General features: G+C 25.7%; 1 protein-coding gene across 1 annotated transcript; it reads left to right on the plus strand.

Annotated features, from left to right (window-relative positions):
- The first annotated feature begins 342 nt into the window (after nucleotides 1–342).
- Nucleotides 343–19,767, plus strand: LOC145838187 (arf-GAP with GTPase, ANK repeat and PH domain-containing protein 1-like). The gene is made up of 18 exons (XM_082945747.1): nucleotides 343–538; nucleotides 4,688–4,794; nucleotides 5,328–5,386; nucleotides 5,879–5,936; nucleotides 6,366–6,481; nucleotides 7,114–7,240; nucleotides 9,076–9,219; nucleotides 9,525–9,662; nucleotides 13,591–13,718; nucleotides 13,905–14,027; nucleotides 14,316–14,453; nucleotides 14,648–14,780; nucleotides 15,722–15,906; nucleotides 16,209–16,455; nucleotides 17,248–17,454; nucleotides 17,803–17,898; nucleotides 18,441–18,514; nucleotides 18,575–19,767. The coding sequence occupies exons 1-18, from the start codon at nucleotides 384–386 to the stop codon at nucleotides 18,872–18,874; spliced, it is 2,535 nt and encodes an 844-aa protein (XP_082801873.1). The 5' UTR covers nucleotides 343–383; the 3' UTR covers nucleotides 18,875–19,767.
- The last annotated feature ends 2,163 nt before the right edge of the window (nucleotides 19,768–21,930 follow it).

Consider the following 21,930-nt stretch of genomic DNA (forward strand, 5'->3'; position numbering starts at 1 on the left):
CAAAAAATTAATCTGTAATCATGTAATTATAAACTGTTAATCTATCTCTGATAAATTTTGCTTAATTATGCTAATTGGTAAGTTGAATTTTTTCTGATAAAACCTCTAACTGTTTAGTTACTCAATGTTTGTTTTTAAAATTAGTTGCTAACAAAAGTAGTTGATAAAGATTAGCTGAAATCGATATTACTTGTTTCTTTGAATAAAAATGTTTTTGAATGAATCATGTCTTAATTTTTTTGTTTTAATATTATAAGCAAATATGGTTTTAAAAACTATATAGACTATGTATTTTAACTATTCCTTCAGTTGTAATGTTTTATCATGTTTTTAGGTATAAATAGCTCAAAAAATTCCATTTAAGTAAATATAAGAAGCTGGATATGCAGTCACGCAATTGCGAGGAAGATGATGTTTTTCAACCCAACTCAGATGGCCAAAGCTCATCTTCAAGCCACATTGTAACACCAAGAAAAAGATCTGTCAGTGTCAACTCTCAAGCTTCAGCTTGTTGCCCAATTCAATATGAAATCAATAGGTTAGCACATAATTTAACTAAATTTTTTTTTTTGTAAAAATGTATATAGTTTGTTATTTCTTTTTACTGTTTTTGTATCAATTATCATTGTTAAATTAAAAATTTGTTGAAGTAAAGTTTTTGTCTTATACATGTCTGCCTATGGTTTAAATAAAAATAAAAAAAGAATTATAAATTATAAAGTAAGAGTATAAATTAAAGTTATAGATATTTTCAAATTCTTTTATTTATTAAGTATGTAAAAAATATTTAATATTTATTACTTTTTAGATACTTTCTTATATTAATTTAATTTTTGCTTGACTTATTAAATTTAACATTTATTTTTTAATCATAGGTCATTAAATTTTTTGATTTAGCTCTTAATAAATTGATGAATATAAACATGAAACATTTTATTCTTATATATAGCGTAGGTAAGTTTTTTTTTTGGAATAATTTATTCTTATACATAGCGTAGGTAATTTTTTTTTCTCTGTCCTTAAAATATTGCATTATAGGTCATACGGGGTTCAATTATTTTTTATTTATTATTTAGTATATTTTATCTGAGCTACTACAAATTTTTTGCAGCTAAAGTACATTCAAATAGTTTTTGAGATATCTGACATTAAAGTTAAAGAGTTTAGTAGGCTTAGTATGCTGGAAACTGAAAAGGTAAAGATACTTTGTTAGAAGGTTTTTACAAATTATAACCAATATTTTACATTTTGGTTATGCTGTTTTTTCTAATACAGTAAATCTTGTATTTTTTATAAAAAATTCTCCTTTAAATATTTACGTATTATTCATCTATCTTTTGTGTCAAAAAAAATTGAAGGATTATTTTTTCAAGATTTAACTCAAAACAGGGTTGCCACTTAACCTGGAATCCTGGAAAAACCTGGAATTTGATAATTTAGGCAAAAAAAACCTGGGAAAACCTGGAGCTTTGAACAAAAATCACTTTAAAAACCTGGAAAAATCTGGATTTTAAACAATTTTCTCATATTCAGTAGTAAAATTTCAATTTGACTCTAAAAATCTATTGCATAGATAAAAAGTTTTGTCATCAATAGAAATATTTTCATATAAAAACATATTTAAAGTAGCTTTACAGTATCTTTTCAATATTTTTATACTATTTAACACAGTATCTTACCTTAAACTTAACTTTAAACTAAAAATAGACTCAAAAATGTGTACTTTTAAAAACCTGCAAGAAATTTGGAAAACCTGGAAAAGATTTGAAAAAACGAGTGTCTTAAGCTCAAAAATAATATTAAGAAGTTTGGTAAATTTTAAAGTTTTAAGGAAAATTGATGATAAAATGTTGTTTATAAAAAGTTGTCCAATACATTTTGTTCAATATTTTTTCAATTGACTTAATCTAAAAAAGATAATGAATTTATTATATCATTTAAAAAGTGACTTGGTTCATATAAAATCCAATGTTAACTTTTATACTAACTTGCCTTATAAGTATGGTATATAGTATTTAATTTTTGATGAGCAAATTTTTTACTTTAAGTAAGCTACTCTTTATAAAAACTTTAATATTTTATTTTTAAATTGTATAAAGAGATTTCTGTACATTTATTTTTAGTTTAGTTCTATCAAGAGAAATTTTATATTGTAAATAAATATATAAACATGATTTTACCAAGTTAATTATTTAAAGTTCTAAATTTAAGGCTCATGAACAAACTAATTAGTGCTAAAATTTTATCTTTAAAAAAAAGTAACTTTACTCTATTTTTAAAAATGGAAAACTAAAAATATTTTAAACATAAGTTGAAGTTTTTGAACAAAAACTTTTTAGTATAATTAAGCTTTTTAAACTTATAAAATTAATAACTTCAATAACCTAATGTAATAGATTAAATAATGTTTTGACCAGATTTATGATGAATAAGTTCCTAAGGTTTTTATTTTAGGCTTTAGTATGTGTTAGGCATATTTCATATTAATCAGTTTAATTTACTTGACTTTGCTAGTACATTAATTTTATTTCAAAAATGTTATTTAGGTTTATATATTGAATTTTAAAGTAAGTTAGATTAATGATCTTTAATCATTAAAGTTTTAGTACTTTTAGAGTTGATATATAAAATACATGAGTTGTACTAACTTATTACATTATAAACTTTTTCGTATTTTCGCTTCAACTAGTGTTGTTTTGTATTGTTTTAACTAAATAAATAAACTTTAAAATACTTTAAGTTTATAAATATTTTTAAAGTTTAATTACCAGACTTAACTTTTTTATATATCTTAAACAAAATTTCAGTATGCCGTACTTTTAAGTTCTCTTTTAAATCGATTTTTCAGTAAGCTTTTTGCTAACTGACTAATTAGAGAAAAAAACATTAAAGTTTTTCATAATAAATCTGTTTCTTTTTAGATATTTACTACAGATTTTAGATTTTAAGGCACACATTTTGATTCATTGTTTATGTATTATTTTTTATAACTGTGTACTTAGTTTTTACTTATTGTATCTATTGTTTTTAATTAAAAGTATCATAGTAGCTTTTATAATTGCCATTTTAATCAAAAACTAAAATTGTTAAAATCTAAAGTTTTTCTTATCAATTTAAGTTTTAATTCACAGTGAAATATATAGCAAAAGTAGTTACTCTTTTAGTTTGCTTTGATAGAAAAATTTTGCTAATGTCATTAGTTTAAACTCTACTGTTCTTTAAACTCTACTGTTCTTTAAACTCTACTGCTTTTATGTGGCCACTTGAATGAAAAGTTTTGATGACAAGTGAGCATTGTTTGGCATTCACATGTGGTCAATCAGTTTCTATATGACGTAATAGATATGTCCGTTGTATTTTAAGTATTCAGATAACAGGGTTGCAAATGTATCTTTTAAAGAGTTTGCATGTCTATAGAATATTCTATTTAAATGTTTTATAATGTATATTTAGTTGTTGAAATTTTATAAATTTATTACCTGTAGTTTTATTTGTTTGAGTAAGTTTAGAATTTAAATAAAAAAATATATAGGCTAAAAACATGTTTATACATATGTATGTATAATTGACATGTAACAGAGCAAGATGTATCGTTGGATTTATAAAGTTGGTACTTCAAAAAACCTAGTTAATCGGTTATGTTATTTATAAAATTTCACATATAAATCTACACAGCACACACCTTTCTGTTTGGCTATTCTTGTCATCGATTCTGAGTTTGTTTGCGAAATAAGCTCTTATCTGCATCGCCGTTGTGTCACCTATACTGTGACGCAATAAAGTGATCAATAAATTATACCTAGGCAAGTTTCTATCAATTTAATGAGTAATATAATTGGTGTGAGCATGTTCCAACTCACTTGTTTAACCTTCTTATTTGTTTTTTCGTATTTGTAAAAAACCATATAATTATAACAAAATTTTGAATACTGTAAGCTGAAGTTTCTTTCTTTTAAAACGGTTTATGATGTATGTTTACAACTTGCAATTTTTTATAGTTTTCATATTTAAAGGTTATATTACTTTTGTATTACAATATTATCTTACATATTTGTTTCTTATTTCGTACTTTTAAAACTTTGTTTGTTTTAAATTAGAAACATTATTACATATTTTTTTATCTATAATTTTTAGGACCAAATTACTACTTACTTAGTGTAAAAAATTTCAAGTTACTTTGTAACCCAAATTTAACTTTATAGTAATTTAAGTTTGTTTCTTTATTTAATGATGATTGCTTGTTATCGCGAAAAACTGATAAATTTATTCTTTTGTATTATTCATATCTGTTACTGCTCAAAATTACGATAATATATTTGACTTATAAATAAATAATTTCAATCTTAGTGTAACGATGGCATATGTTGTTATATACTCATAACAATTTTTTATTGTTTATATACTTTTCCAGTATTCCATTTGTTAAATTAAACACAAGTTTCTTTTTATACTACTTTTGAATGCTTATGTATTATAAATAACTTTTATTGCTTCTTTTTATGTTTACATTAGTTGGTTTTATTAACTATTTTTAATTTTTGTTCTATCTAATTTATTTTTAAACTGTAAGTTTTAATATATTTTAATATTAAATTAGCAAATAGTAAATAGATTTCTCAAACATTTTCTTGGTCTTATTAAATATACATAGTTGTAAACTGGTACTATAAAAGATTCTTTCTCACAGATTTAACGAAGTTCATCCTAATATATATAGTATATACGAACTGATAGAAGAAATTCAAGATATTGATTTACAAAACTCTATTCGGCAACACATGGTTTATGTTGAAGGTAAATCGAAATTTAAGTTAAAAAAACTATATACATATATGTGTAAATTTTAATATCAATGTTTAGAAAAAGTTACTAGCAGTTTTTCTAAAATATTTAAAATATATTGACCAACTACTTTTATTTAAAGTTTGTAGCGATTGATTTTAAAGGTATTTAAATTAAGTTTTTTTAGTTGTTTGATAATTGATTTTGTTGGATGGTTATATATTTTTTTGGATTCTTAACATAATAGTTTATGTCGATTTTAAACTTTAGTTTCTATTTTTATTCAAGCTCTACCATTTAAATTAACGACTATTTTGTTTTTAAAAATATGTAAAAAAAAAAATTAGATTTTGTGATGACAAAAAGTTTTTGATTGCATTATTTTCAATGTTAGCATTTACAAAGAAACAATTTACTATTGATATTATTTTTTATATGGTTTGTAAGTTTTGTACACTGTTTATTTTTGACTAGTTGCAATAAGTTAAAATAATTACAAACAAGTTATTTTTTCTGTCAGTTGATACAATTTAAACTTTTAATAGATTCATTTGTGAACAACCAGGAATGGACTCTGAGTAAACAAACTCCTGTAATTAAACTGGTCAGTTACAAGTTGCACTTATTTCACGTAATTTGTTCCACTAAAGTGCACTTTAAGTCTTTTAAAAATTTCCAATTCTATAAAAACCCGTGTGTTAGTCATACATCTGAACTTTGTTAAGGTCATTGTTAATGATGCTGACATGAAATTTACCATGTGTGGAAATTTTTTATTTAAAAAAAAATTAAGAAAGTGTTTTAAAAAGAAAAAAATATATAGCCCTTGCAAACGGTAAAATTTATTTTTATTTAGTTCTTTGCTACATTTTATTTTTTGATTTTTACTTTTGTAAATAATTAAAGTGCTTATAAAAGATCAAAAGTACAGTTTTTGCCATAAGCATCATACTTTTGATGAAAATTATAAATACAAACAATACACATAAATATATATAAATATAGAATACTCTATCAATTATATCAAAGTTTCATACAAACTTTAGTTGAAGTTTTTGCTTATATAAACTTTATGTTATTACTTTTATAAAAACAGGGAGTCTTAGGAGGAATGACATCTGGAAAATCCTCACTAATACACAAGTTTTTAACAGGTACAAATGAAATGCTAAATTGATTTAAAAGCTCCATAAATTTATATCTATAAACTTCATAGACTTATTTTTTTAAGTTATCATATTAGTTCAAGAAAGAAAAAACGAGAATAACATTCTATAATATATTGTTATTTGTAATTACTTAAGAAAAATTTATGCTGTTTGTTTTGCTAAAATCTTGTTTAAAGAAGTAATTAGAACCGATTTTTTTTGAATAGGAAAGTTTAAAATTATAAGAACCATTTTTTTAAAGTTTCTAAAAATGCATTTTTAAATTTGCATATTTTTCTGTAACAGTTTAAAAACTAAATAATGTTTAGTATTTTTGTATTTTGCGTAAATTTTCTAGATTTTTATTTAAAAATTGAAAATAGAAATAAATTTAACTCTTTACAATTCTCTATTTATTGAATTATAACGGCACAGGAGAATACAGTTACGAAGAGTCACAAAATGGAGGCAGATACAAAAAGTCGATTAGAATGGGAAATCAAACTTGCTTACTACTAATAAGAGATGAATCTGGGCCTCCAACTAAAGAAGTTTGTTTGTTTTGAGCAGCTATTTTAATGTTTTTGTACATAACGTACAACTTATTATATATAGATTTTATAATATCAATTAACTAATTAAAGTGAATATCAGTAATGGCCAACAGGTAGATTTTTTGAATATCAAGTGTCACTAAAGACTGTTCTCCTTTCCTATACACAACTGTTTGAATTTAACTTTCAGTTACTAAAAAATGGATCTATAAATAAAATTAAGCATTTATGTTAACACGATGTTAACACTTCAACGCTTCATTTACTCAGCTAATAGCCGTTAAATTTAAAACGTCAGTTAAACAAACAATTTATTAGTACAGAAGTATGGTGTAAGTTTTTTATAATAATAAATGTGGTACTGTGAGAATAATTGTTAGTTGTTTAATATTTGCCTTTTCTACTAAGTTTTATTTGTAAATAACATGTTATACGCGCATATGTTTTGTATAACTTTAAGTTTGATTTTTATTTATAGAAAATTACTTTTAGAATACTTTTTCAAAAACTGAAAATATACTTACACTCATCTGGAATACTTAAGTCAAACTCGATACTGCTTGCGTCAGACGAAATTAATTAGGTTAATATTTATTTATAAATTATACGTAGTATTAACAATTTTTCAGTTGGTAGACTGGGTAGATGGACTGCTTATGGTGTTCAGCCTGACAGACGAGGTGTCCTTCAACACGTGTGCTTCCTACCACACCAAATTGTACACTGATGCTCCTATTGTACTCGTCGGTACTCAAGGTTAGAAGTTAATTCCTGTAAACAGCAACCTCCTTACAAGACTACATAGTAAATCTAAACAATATTTGTGTAGCTGATTGAAAGTGTATTTTTTATTAAACTCTTTTTTATTAATGCATTTTAGTGGGAAAGAATAGTAATAAAATAAATTTTAGATTCTATTTGAATAAAATTTTATTAAACTGATGATCTCGTTTGATTTGGTTCAAAAGAGTGAAACGTTGTTTTGTTAATAAAATTAAAAATTTTGAAATGATCATTCTCTTTATCATTCAGTCGAGAACTTTTATTATTATCTATAAAGTAAAAAGTATAGGAAGAATTGTATAAAACATTCAGTTTGACTGAGTTAAAATTTACCACATATTTTTAATAAAAAGTTAGTAGATGTACGCTTCGATTTTTTTTTCTAAATTTATATACAGTTGAATTGTATTATCAAATAAAATAAATGTCGTTTTTATAAGATTGAAAGAAGCTATATTTGTCCCATCCTTACTGGTATTAACATTTGTGTTATAATATATATGTTTTTAAATTATAAATTATATAATAGTTTTTATCAGCTTGCTTTCAATTTACCGTTTTTTTTTGATTCTTTTAACACTTCGTACAAGTATTTTTTAAAGGAAATTTGTTCTTTTTTAATACATGGAAATTAAAAAGTTTATACTTTTTTGTAAACTAGCATTCTAATATATAAAAGTTATTACTGTGAAGTAAATATATTTAACTGTAATAAGTACAAACTATTGATTACTTTGCCGTAGGTTAATTTAAAAAAATGTTTATGTTAGGAATTATGATACAGTCTAAAATTTCATTTAAAAGGCTTCCAAACATAAATATTTACCCGGGTCGCAAAACTAACTCATACTACAATCTTTTTTAAATAATAATAATAGTATAAAACGAATCGTAGTTTGAAGAAGTTTAAACAAAGTAAAGTTTAAAAAGTTATTAACAAAATTAGTTAGTCTAAAAGTTAATAAAATGATGACCAAAAGTTTTTATTGGTTTATAGTTGGCCGCAATGTCATGTGGCTCCTAGGATACAGGGTAATATTCCTCCTATAACACAATAAATTCCAACATTTTTATTTAAACTGTTGTTAAGGTATTTTTCATTGTGTCAGTTTATTCAGTCTCAATAATACTAAATTTAGAGTATAAAATTTAATTATTACATATCTAACCTAAACATTTATTATGAGTATTTTATAGTTTTTTTTATTATTTACTACTAATAGCTATAAATTCGATCAAGTATCTAAAATAACGTAACATCTATCAATAGAATTTGATTCAAAATGCCTTTTATGCTGGCGATTCAGTAAGTGCCGAATAGTAATCTCATTCCGCTAGCTGTAATCCGCTTCAAGTTTTATAGCAGCTGTTATCATTATTGCGTCACAATAGTTCGCGCGCAATTATCGTTTCATTCCAAACAACAATTAATCTGGCTAAGAAAACATGCAAATTCATTATTTATACTTTGGGTGGTCCTTGTACGTATCATTGTTATTGATAGGCTTTTCTCGGTAAAGCTGATGTAAAAAAGGATTTATTTTAAAGTTTTGAGTTTAAAAATTTTAAAATAATTTTAAAGTCTGCAAAAATTGTATATTATGAATATTTTGTATAATTGATGATAAGACTTAAATTCACTTTTAAGGATGCCTTTTGTATATGTGTATTATAAAATAGATTTATTACATTGTTATATACATTGTTAGTTTAATGATAAACTCAAACTAAAGTTATGCGAAGCTTAGCAACTCAGCTTTTTGAAATGAGTATTTTTAAATTTTAACATATGTTCAATGACTCGTCAGACAACATAGGAGTTAGAGGTCAGCAACGTGTGATAGAAGATGGAAGAGCGAAAAAGTTTTGCGACGATTGCATGAACTGTAACTGGAATTACTTTGAAACGTGCGCCACTTACGGCTTCAATGTTGAGCAAGCATTTTCTGAACGTAAGTTGATCATGCTTAAGCTGCTTTACATTCAATATTTTTTTTATAACATTCAACCTAATTCTAACCTTGCAAGTGTAAATTTTCTTAAATACTTACTTAATTTTGGTTAAATTTTGAAATGCTGTTTAAAAAGAGTAAATAAGTGTAAATGTACTAATTACAAAAATAAATATTTATAATTTAACGTTTTATTTAAATTTTAGAAGGTAAAAATTAACAACGTTTTTAAACTAAAACTTATAAAATCAATCTAGTATGTCGGTTAGGTTTGCATATTTATTGATAGCAACAAATACCGACAGTTACGAGATTGGTGCTGATGACAAGAAGTTTTAAGCAGTTCAATAACAGTGGTGCTGCTAGTTACCATGGTAACCTGATCAGGAAGTCTTCAGTCTCTGAAAACAATATCAAAGTTTACAACACACCATCATTAAACGGTTAGTATTTGCAATGAGCATGGTAATTGAGCAGTACATTGCTAAAATTAAAATATTGAATTTGTTAAATTTTAAATTGAAAATAGTTTTATTTCTACTTTAGTTGTAAAATTATTAAATTTAGTTCGATAATATGTTTTTAAAATATAAAACTATGTTTACATTAAGCTTATTACTTCCATGGAACTTCTAGTGTTTTAATTTAATAAATATTTTTTATTTTACATATTTCTACGGTGTCCGATAAAACTTTAGCCAAATTAAAACTTAAATTAAAGCTGAAACCGTTAATTTGATTCTTTATGTCTTTGCCTATTTATTGTAAAAAGGTATTCATGTTTAATTTTTTTTATTTATAATACATCTAAAAATAATAATTATTATTACATATAATCTATATATCAACTATTTTAAGAAATTTAACTATTAAACACGGAAATTTATGTTACTCTCAAATGAGTATATACATCTTATTTTTATCTTTTATTAAACAAACATTCAGTTTTTTTCATTTTCTATTTTTTTGTTTATAGTTAAACTTTAGAAAGGTTGTTTATTTGAATCGTAGTTGAAGTGGGTCAAGTTAAATTTTGTTGATTTAATAAATTTCATGCTTCATTGTATCTCGTTCAATTTTACCGTGAATGCATTCCAAATAGACTTTATTTTCTGAAATATTTAAAACTGAACAAGTTAAGTAATTTTAATTCAATAATCATATCACTAGATATTCGAATTAAAAAAAATATATATTTACTACAGTTAATTCAAACTTATGTTGTTGTAAAACTAAATTTAATATATAAATTTTAAAATTGTTATTATTGTGTTTATAAAAAAATTATTAAAAATAATATTTTTTCTATGTTAAGAATCGATTATAATTTGTTTTTTTTGATTTTATGAACTATACTGTAAAGCAAACTTATTTAATTTCTGGTAAACTATGTTCTTAACTTTTAATGTTTACTTAATATTTACTCAATAACAACTAAATAAGCAGTAATTTACCGAACAAATTTAAAAATGATTTGTCCAAACTTGTAATTTGACGTTACCAAGCTTGCAGTAATTTAAATTTTGATATAATTTAAATTTGCGTTTTATTCTTAAATCACCACCTCTCTCTACTTTCCGTGCAAATCCCGGATACGAAGTTGTGATGTCACAGTAGATAAGTTACGCTGAAGTAGTTCAAGCGAGACAGAATACAAATAAACTTTTCAACTTCCTTTGTAACGAGTGATTCGTTCAAACTTTTATTTTAAATTTTTAACCAAAAGTACAAACATGCAAGTTTGCGAAGTGAAAGTATGCAGTCAAATGGCTGGAAGTTCACAACACAGTCGTAGTAGGTAGCATTGTCACGCCTGAGCGATTTTAGTGTCGAAATTTAAAATGCCATTGATGAAAAAATTTCCCGTTTACCTTTCCTTTTTTTTTTTCTACTTTATACCTGAGACTGGGATGAAAGTTGCTCACAATTACAACTGGCTTTAGTTTTCTGATCATTTTTTACAGCGATGATTTTTTTTTGTTTCTTTGCCGGCATTGTTTGAATGCAGTGTGGCTTATAAGTAAACCCAAGTTTTTTTGTTTATAAACTTCTTAGTGAGAATTTTTTTGTATGTTTTTTACCATGTGATTAGTTAATTTTTTTACTAATGTTTTAAACTACCTTGTTCAGCTTAAATAGTAAAAAATTGACTACCTAATAATGTTTCTTTTACATTAGTTTTATATACTGAGTTTAAGATAATTTCTACACGTTAGTAATTTTTATGTTTATTTAAATTTTATATGAAAGCTCCACTAAAAGAAAATAGTTTAAGTTTTTAAGCTAATCTTTTTTTTTTTAATTTACTCAGTTTATAGTTTTAGCAATTACACCGCCTAAAAATTTTCTACAAGTTTAAAATCATTAATATCATTAATCACCAATCAGCTAGTAAGAAGTTTTTTTAAAACCTAAAAGTATGTTTGGTGCAGGTAAGTTTTGTATAGTTGTCCAAAGAAATGGAAATAAAATTTAGAAAAGATTATTTTCTTGCCATGAAACGCACCGCCTTAAATGGTAAAATGCCACTCCATAGAAATAAAAGTAAATTGTTGGTTTTATTTATATCTAGCGTATAAGGTTAAGTTGATAGCAAAAATTTTAAATTTAATTTGAGATCAAAGCTTTATAATTTTATACATTTTGTCGCGGCAGTGTTAAACAAAACTTTACTATGTAATCGTAAAGTTGAATTAAATAGTTTTATTATTTTATTACTGCTTTTAGTTTTGAAAGTTTGAAACTGTTATTGAATCACTTTGTCTTTTTTGAAATACGTAGTTTATTTTTATCAAGTACGAAAGACTATGAATCATTACTTGTTGATTCACTCATTCATAAATAAACATAGAAGCTTTTTTTTCTAAAAAGCATAACATCAGGCAAGAATAAATGACACCTTTATTTGCAATCAAAATGTAAGAAAATTTCACGCGTCTAGTTTCGTATATATGCAAGTGGTAAAAATTCAATAAATTTCGAATATTTAAAGATTAAGACGAGTTCAATATTATTTGCTACCCTAAGTTTGCAATTGTTTTATAGTTTTATTCTCTCTTTATTGAAACACACGTTTAATTAATTTTAAGAGTTGTTACTAGTTCTGCAAAGAGTTTTTTATACTTCTCATGTTCACCAAAATATCATTCTTATTTTTTAAATCAAAAGTTTTTGGAATTTAAGAAAATAAGTTTTTGCATAGTGTTTTAAACACTTAAAAAATTGGAGTTATGTAATTTTTATTTGTTGAAAAAGTTTTAATTTGATTTACCATACATTTGAAAATTGAATTACTTAATAAATCCTGTCGAATAAGTACAGCTATTTTTAAATTTCACACAAAAACTCATTATTTTTCGTATTTTTTTAAAGGTTCTGATTGTTCAAAAAAGTGTTTTTGTTTGCCTTTTAAATACTTCTTTGTTAGAAAACTTTGACTTGTTTTAAAAAGTAATATCTACTTTTTAAATTTCACTTTTACCATTTGTCGAACGTATGAGCTTTTAAAACTAATTATGACAATGGATGACAATTGCAGATTAATTTATGTTAGAAATCATTATTTTTTAATTTTTTTTTTTATTTTAACACATAATAGAAAAATATTTTACAAAATTCTTGCGTTTTTAATAATGAATTTTTTAAAACTTAATTTAAAAAATGATTTTTATTATCAATGAGTCAATCTTTTCACTATTATTTGTTAAATTTTAATAAATTAGATTAATTTAACTTATCTTAAACAACTTATAAGCTTTTAGAAAATATTTTTTGAAAAAAAAAGTCAATTCTTTTAATGGTTAAATATCAGCATTAGTACATATGATAAAAAAAACTTTATTGTTTCATCAAGTGATCGAAAGTTAATTGAAACTTAATTTTAAATCAATACTTTAATAAATTAGAACTTACAAGTGAACTAGAGGTATGTATAAAACTTATTTGAGTAAGATTTTCTACTTTTGAGTCAAATAAAAAACAAAGCTTTAGAAAAACAAAGTTTGTGCAGCTCTAACGTTCATAATTTACAAGCGAATGTCAATAAACGAATAAATTACGAAGCTGTTAAGTCATAGAGCGATAAATATTTTGGAATATGCACGACATTAAATGCAAATTATAAGCAGCTAAATTATATTACAATGACATTTTAATTGGTAAAGATCTTATCGTTGCACGCGCCCATATATCGTGACTTATTAAGTCTTTTGAGATTTGACTTGTTTACTAACGTTTTTATTTATTTCTGTCTTACTGTTTAAAAAAAAAACTGTAATAGTTAAAGTTTAGTTTACTGAAACTGATTTATTGTTTCAAACTTCAACTGTGCAACATTTTTATTAAAGTGTTTTCATTAAAACTAAAACTTAGGTGATAGCAACTTCATGTCATCACCGGTACACAATAGCCATATCGTGACGTCATCAACACCTCTTAGTAATATTTTCACTCCAAATCAACATCGCAAGAGTTTGAGAAGTAAAAGAATTAATTTTATGGTGAGTTCATATTATATTTTTTAAAATATTTTATACTGTCGTTTTAAAACCAAGTGCAAGCTCTTTTATAGATTATTCTACTCGAGAGTTCTGTTAAAGCTCGAGTTTATGTAACATATTAGTAAAATTTTGTAGCTAATGCTGAGTAATAAAAAATAAATAAATATATATGTTGTATGTTTGCAGCATCGTAAAAACAGCGATCTCGAGGACAAGAAAAGCAAATCTTTCATCATGACTTCATCATCAGTCAACAATTCGCCTTCATTTAAAGAACTGGGCACTGGTAGAAACATACCTGTCAAGCAGGTTTCATAAGTATTTTTTTCTTAGTATGTTTTAAGTAGTTTGAGATATACTTTATTCAAAACCTTTTAAAGTATAATATTTTAAAATTAATCCCTATAACTACGTAAACAAAATACCTCAGCTAAATAAAATAACAATAAGCTGACTACTTGTAACTTTTTTTTTTGAGTATGCCAGTAGGCTTTTGAACTTTATAACTTAAACATATATAACACTTCTTGAAATATTTAAAGTTTAACCCTTAACCCATCTATGAAATAAGATTATGTAAATAATATTTATTTGCAGGGGTATATACTCAAACTTCGTTCTTCTAACAAAAACAAGCTGCACCAGATGGGGAATCACCGAAATAGAGCGGAATGGAAAAAGAAGTTTGTGGCGCTCGACAGGAATGGACTTTTGTGCTACTATAACAGTATGAATGTTAGTTTTTATATAGATTTAATACATTTCATTAGTTTTAGGGTAAGAAAATTCAAGAGCTACTAGCTTAAATTTATGTGTAATTAATAGTTTACTTTTTTTGTTAGAATTCAAAACCTATTAAATATAAAACTTTAATGTTTTTCAACAACTTTTTTGTTTAAACAACATGAAAATGTATACCATTCACACAGGATTATATGGAAAACAGACACAAACAATCGATTCATGTCCAACAAACGACAATAAAGCTGCCTGGAAGACTTTCTTCGTTGATAATAACAAATAACAACAACGATTTGAATACTGATCACACTAATTCCCAAGGTACCTGAGTTATCTATAAAATTGTTGTTCTTCCATATTACCGTGTGATTTTAAATCTTATTTAAGATGCTGTTTATTGTATCTTCATTTTACATGTGGGGCAATATTCCATTAAAGTAACTTTAGATTATAAACTTAAACTAATAAGTGTTTGTATTATTGTTATATTCAAATAATTATTATAAAGTTAGTTTAAAATAAAAGCTTAAACTCGCGTAAATCCCTCTTAATAGCAGTTAAAAAAAAAAATTCTAATTATAAAAAACACTATATTTTATTTTATTTCAAAAGTATTTCTCAACACTGAAGTACAGGATTTTCGATTTGCACTTTTTTTATCGACTCGCGTCAAAGCAATTGATTTTGTGACGGCAATTTAAACTGAGTTGCTGAACTTAATTGGCTCAGTGCCAGACTTGAGCTTTTTAATCTTTTCAATATTTCCGTGTTTGCTGGCTTAAAAAAGTTGTTTTTTAAGACTCGACGTTTTGCGCAATTAAATGAAACTCTAATCCTTTCCAATTAAGACTTTTTCTCTTACTCCTCTTTTGGGAATTCAAATTAGTTTATTATGTAAATTGTTAAGAACGTAATAATTTGATTTTATTAAACACCTGATTTGTAGTAGGTTTTGAAAGAAATAAAGTAAAACAAGATCGGGATAATTAGAGAGGTCTGAATTACGTCTGTTTACTTTAATATTAGTTTAAATTTTTCCATGTAAAATATTTAATGTGCTTTTAAATGTATTGAAAGACATAGTTAACATTATTGAAATAAATATAACACAAGTAACTAAATTTGATAACTTACTAATTTAAGTAAATTAGATTAGTTTATATTTTTTATTAAAGTACTTTTCATTAAAAGCTCTACAGCTTTATGAAACTATACCATATGAACTGTAAACTGAATTGAAATTCTAACTTTTCTCACAACAGAGTCATGTGAAAACGACAGCAGTGGTTCATGCGAGTTTCAAATAATCACAATAAGCGGCTGCGTGTGGCACTTTCAAGCTGCCAACATAAAAGAGAGGGACGATTGGGTGCAACAAATTGAAAAAATCAAGTACTTGCAGCTGAAAAATAACAAGACGTCTAAAAGTTACTTTAACGCCACATTTGTGAGTTGAAGTTATACGAGGTTGAATAATGAAACTGCTAACTAAGTTGTTTTTCTGAAATATGGTCTTGCAACTGCATACTATACCTCTATATCATATAAGCATTAAATGAAGGATTGTTTTAGTCTTGCGGTTGTAGATACAATTGTTTTTTTTTACATTTAAACCGTCATGCGTATCTAGTCTTTACAAAATTGGTGCAAATTCATATCTGACTAGCTCTATATTTGATGAAAACTAATTTTTGGCGTCTCTGCTTTAAAAAGCAATGTTGTTTAGCTTTGAAACTTTGTTTTGTGTAGAACTCCAACGGCAAAGACTCTTCGTTCAACAACTCCACCAATGACGTCATGAACTCCTCCCTGCACGACGTGTCTGTGACGACGTACAACGATGATGTCGCATCGATGTCACAGCATCAGTCGTGCGTGGAGTGCGGAGAGGAAAACCCTACTTGGACCTCGCTGAATCTCGGATGCCTCATCTGCATTCAGTGTTCGGGGATTCACCGAAAACTTGGAACTCACATTTCGCGAGTCAGGAGTCTCGGTAAGTTTTAAAAAAAGTTAAAATCACTGTTTAATTCAGTTTTACTGTTAATTTCTTTCATTAAGCGTACTTTGTGTATTGCTATACGGCTTGACGTGTTTTCAACTTATTTGTTTAGTTCCATTAACTTTATTTTCAAAATACTTGTTATTCTGCAATAGTTTTTCTTGTTTTTTACATTAAAAATAATTTTACTTTTGTTATTAGTTTACTTAAGTTTTACATTACTAATTTCCTAGAAATTTCTCCAAACCTGAAAATTTGACTAAAGCAGATTTTTAATACTTTATAAGTTGTACGAATGAAAGATACTAGTAAAAAGTTTTTCAACCATGAAATTATATATTTGCTAGGGAGTTGTCGATACGTAAAAATATGAGTCATAATTTGCGTACAAAAAACTGTAGCTAAGTAGTGTTTTCTACCCTATTACTGTTTTGTATCATAAAATTATTTGTCCTGATCTTTTTGTTTGGTGTATTTTTATGTACTAAAATACTAGTACTAAAAGTCTTTATGTAAAATGTTTTTCGTTTTATAAATTTTATAGTTGTTTAAATTTCGAACAAACCGTTTATTGAACAAAACAAAAAGCTTTTAAGAAGTTTTTGTTACAACTTATAACTTATTGTTTTCAGTGTCTGTCTGAATAAAAAGTTTTGTAAAGTTTTCGACGACCGAAAAATAAAAGTAGTATTTTAAACTGTGAAATTAATTTATTTAAAATTTTCAAAGTATAAAAATAAGTTTATTTTGTTTGATACTCGCTTTACAACTTTGCTTAAACTTTAGAGTTAGACGATTGGCCTGCTGAGTACTTAGGTCTCGTCAAAAGAATCGGAAACTCAATATCACGAAAGATTTGGGGAGAGTACAATTGTGACGTCACTGTTACACGTAAATCATCAAAAGAGGAACGCGAGCAGTTTATACGTGACAAATACGAGCACAGAAAATATTTAGCACCACTTCCACCTAAGTACTGCCAAGGAGATATTTGTTAGTTTTAAAGTATATTGGAACTACTTCAGTTAATAATATGTTATGTTAATATTTATGTTTATAAATCATTATAAAAGTAGCTGGCAATATTATAATTTTTTTTAGTTACGCATACTATCTTATAAAAATAAGTTTTTATAGATTTGCTAACTTAATTTGGTTTAACATACAAACATGTTATTTTATCATATTTCTAGGTGCTTTTGTATTCCATATAAGCTTTATAAAATATATACATTTATTTTTTTAAATGTCACTAAATGATTTTAAAAGTATAAAAAGCTTGTACATTTTAATTTTAAAATTTGATATTATGAGTTATTTTTGAATACAAACTATATTAAGGTCAACACATAATTAAATCAATTAAAGAAAGTGATGCTTGTTCGTTTTTACATTTGCTTGCTCATGCAAAAACAGAAGACATCAACAAAAAACACGGTTAGATTAGATGAAATATATTTTTTTGCAGCTGTTAAAGTTAGATTAATTTCGAAAAACAAATAATAAGTTACCTTATTTTGTATACTTAAAGGTGCTTTGAAAATAACAACACTAGAATAGTTTTTATTTTTTATATAATAAAGTATAGTAGGTAAATAAATGTTTTTAAACTTGTACTAACATAAAAATTTTATTAGTTGAAGTCTGCTATGGTTGTTAATATACAGTATTTTAAGCAATTCTGCTAAAAAAGATACATTTCTTTTTATTTTGGTTTTTAATACCTAAAATTAGTGATGTAAAGGTTTTTTAGTTTTTTATAACTTCGTAAATGAGTAAAGCGAAAATATATTTACGATATTTTGTTTTATTAAGCACTTTTTTCAACAAATGATACTAGAGATACCTACATGTTTACAGTCTACTTGGGTTTTGTTATAACTTTATTGTATTTGCAATACTATGAACAAACAAAAAATCATGATGTTGTTATAATTGCAAATTTAAAACTTAAAAACTCATTATTCTTTTATTTTCAGGTTCAGACCAAAACACTGCCCTCCACGTCGCGAGTTCCATCGGCGATTTGTCGTTTTGCCAGCTTCTTTTGTGGGTAAGTCCCCTCGTAACGAACGTTTCAAATGAACCTTCTCATGCTAATTTAACTTTTCAGATGAACTCATCCACTTGCGTGCTCAACTCAAACGGTGAATCCCCTCACGACGTCGCCATGAGCAACCACCACTTCGAGTGCGCCAGGATCCTCCAACACACATCCCAGTCTCAGCAGCGACGAGACCGCGGTCACTCCGACAACGTCACAACGCCTCTGACGTCACCGACATCCGGTTGCCACGCAACTTCGAATCCATACAACGGAAGACCGAGGAGTCGTAGCTCCTTAGCGACCTCTAATGGCTGCGATCTGAAAATGGTTCCGAGACGAAACGTGATGTATCAGAGCGCCATTTGATGAATTAGAATTAAAAGATTCATAAAAAATAAATGTTGTTTACTTTAAAATTCATAACAGTTTTTATGTTGGCGTGGCATAAAAGATAACCGATACTAGTTATTTTCGTTTATAACCCGTGATTAAGGAGTTTAATAATAAGAGCGTTGAATTATATAGTATATGTATTTTTTTTTTTTCGAGTCTTCGTTATTTTAGTTTACACTATCTATTTACAAAACAACAGCTTGCTTTTTCCTTGAGCATACATGTAACCCATAAACTATAAAATGTACCTATAAATTGAAGCTGGTTTTCGATTTTAAGTTTGTGCAACTTTTTTACTGTTACGTTTTTGTAGAAAAGTCTTAAATAACACAACGCTCTTCAGAAGTTGTTACTGAATTTTGTTTAGTACCAGTTTAGAATGTTTGTTTCTATACTTTTAAATTTACTTAAAGTTTTGCATTTGAAACCAAACGAAAAAAATGTTGTACTTTTTTTTTTCTTAAAGACATAACGTAAGTTTTCACAATGATTTTAACGCCGCAAGCCGGACTTAGCATTTTGTTTTCATCTTGTCATAAATTCTGCTACCGTAAATATCGTCCTGTATTTTTTATCCGCCTGGTGGATTTGTTCAATCATTTGTTCGGTCATCCGTCCAGCAGGTTCATATTTGATAATGAAGCAAATTCAAGTTTTATTTACTCCTGACCTGATCGTTTTTAATTTCGATTATAGTATAATGCACTTAAATACAAAATAAATTCTCTGACACATTATTATTTTGACTGATTTTTATTAGATTTATTTCTGACATGAATTCAATTTTTCTTAGATTCTTTTTAAGTTTTAATTAGTTAAAATTTTGTTTTGTACAACGTTTTCTCTTTTCATACTTGAAATAAATGAAGTTGTTCTGTGTTATTTTTTTTGTGATTTAACTTTTATATACTACATGAAATTTGTTATTTAAATTTTACTTAACTTCAACAGTAAGGTACATATCCTCAAAATTTTCAAAATAGAAAAAAAAAACCAAAAGTTTATACAGTACAAAGTACTTAAAGTAGAAACCTGTTTAAAAAAGTTATTTGGTTAAATCTGAAACATACAGCATTCTGTTTTTTAATTAGAAGTTTAATTATGCTTTTAATGGTACTGTTTTGTTTTGTATGCAGTTATAAATATGTACTTTAAATATTCTACAGTAGATTTTTATAACATTTTTTAACTTGTTCTATTTTTGTTAAGTGTTTTAAATTTTTGTTTTACTATTTCTTGTCATAACTTGATAATATAAAACTATTACTATATTTTGAAAGTTAAACAGCTTTTTATATAAAGTTAAAATATTTATTTTAAGTTTCCTCTTTTTACATAACATTTTTTTAAAGACTGTTTCAGTACATATATAGAAAAATATTTGAGATTTTCGATAAGCATTCCTTGATACTTAGTAATCTATATCAATTTAAACCTATATAAATACTGTAATGAATAAAACTTGTATAATTAACTCTTGAGGGAATATGTATAAAGGTTTTATATAAATTGTCAATAATGTTTAGTTTTCATTACAGTATTGCCGTACAAAAACAATTTTATATGTTTTAATTTTTGGTCAAAAAAAATGGAGATTATTAAACCGCATAACTGTTAAAAGTTGCTGGACTCCCGTCGTTATAATGCTAAGTTAGTGTTACATGTTAACCCTTGAAATCTAAGCTGAAAGTTATTAAAAAATGTTCTAGCATCAGTAATGCTTCAGAAAAAGGCGTACTTGATAAATAATAGTTCTCTAAAAACGTACGAAAAACCATAATTAATGTAAGTAGCCTATATTCTTGCGTAATAATGTATGAAAAAGTAAAGAAAATACCAAATCTAGTTGACAAAGTTCCGCAACGTAACTAATAAGAACTATGCATAAGAACTCATTTTAGACAGGTTAGAAACTATATGTTATCTATGATTAAATTATGTAGAACTTATCGCAGAGAAAGCAAGCTACAAAAGTAGGACATAAACTCAAAAAGACTAGCGATCTTCTTGACATAGTCCTTTAGAACAATGTTTCTATTATTTATTTGTAAAACTTCTTCATTGGTTATTCTTAAAAGTTAGTTTAACTCTTCCTACTGTCTGCGAAGCGATTTATTAAGTATTCTATTAGGTTTTTGTATAACTGTACTTGTTTATTAAATATTATTATTTTTTTAAATTTAAAGTATTATTGTAAGAGAAACCTTAATATGCGATTAGTTACAACACAACATGACCTTTTTTTTATTAATTTGGAAATTCTTTTAAATGTTGTTTTTTTCAAGTAATTTTTAAGACAGCTACAAACTGTTTTTTTGTTTAGTTTTACATTGTTAAACAAGACTAAATCATATGCTTTGAAAAAAGTTTTCAACAAAATTCTAAATAGAAAAGTACTGTGGATTAAGTTGAATATAAAAAAATCTACAACTGTTTAATTTGTTTAAACTTTTTTTTTCTAAAGAGTGATTTTAATTTCAAGCTATATATTTCTAACTAAACACTACTTTTTGATCACTAAATTTCTTGTTAAATAAAGCTGTAACTATAATAAGTGTAAAACGATTTAAGTATTATTTATAAAGTAGTATAGATTAAACAAGTATTTTTTTATATATAAGCGTGTTTTGCCATAAACTTGAAAAAATTATACAATCATTATTGAAAAAAATACAGTCATTTTTATTTTTTGAAATAAAAATTTCTCATCATTCCTTAAGCTTCTACTTTTTGATACTCCACTTCTTTATACTAAAAAAAAGAGTTTATTTGTTGTAAAATTCTCTATAATCTATGAGAGTATTATTTAAACAATGAGTACACAACATATTACAGATAAGTTTTAGAGTTTTGTTAAATGTTGATATTAACAAATGAATTATATATTTAAACTAAAGAAGTTTAGTTGTTTTTACGATTGATCTTATTTTTAATTTAAAGCTAAATGAATATATTTACATTAAAGAAAATACTGACTATACATGAACACAGATCTATTAGAAAAATGGTAAAAGATAACGTTTAAATGT

Source organism: Thalia democratica, chromosome 6 (assembly GCF_965202585.1).
Source record: "Thalia democratica chromosome 6, ktThaDemo2.hap1.1, whole genome shotgun sequence".
Lineage (NCBI taxonomy): Eukaryota > Metazoa > Chordata > Thaliacea > Salpida > Salpidae > Thalia > Thalia democratica.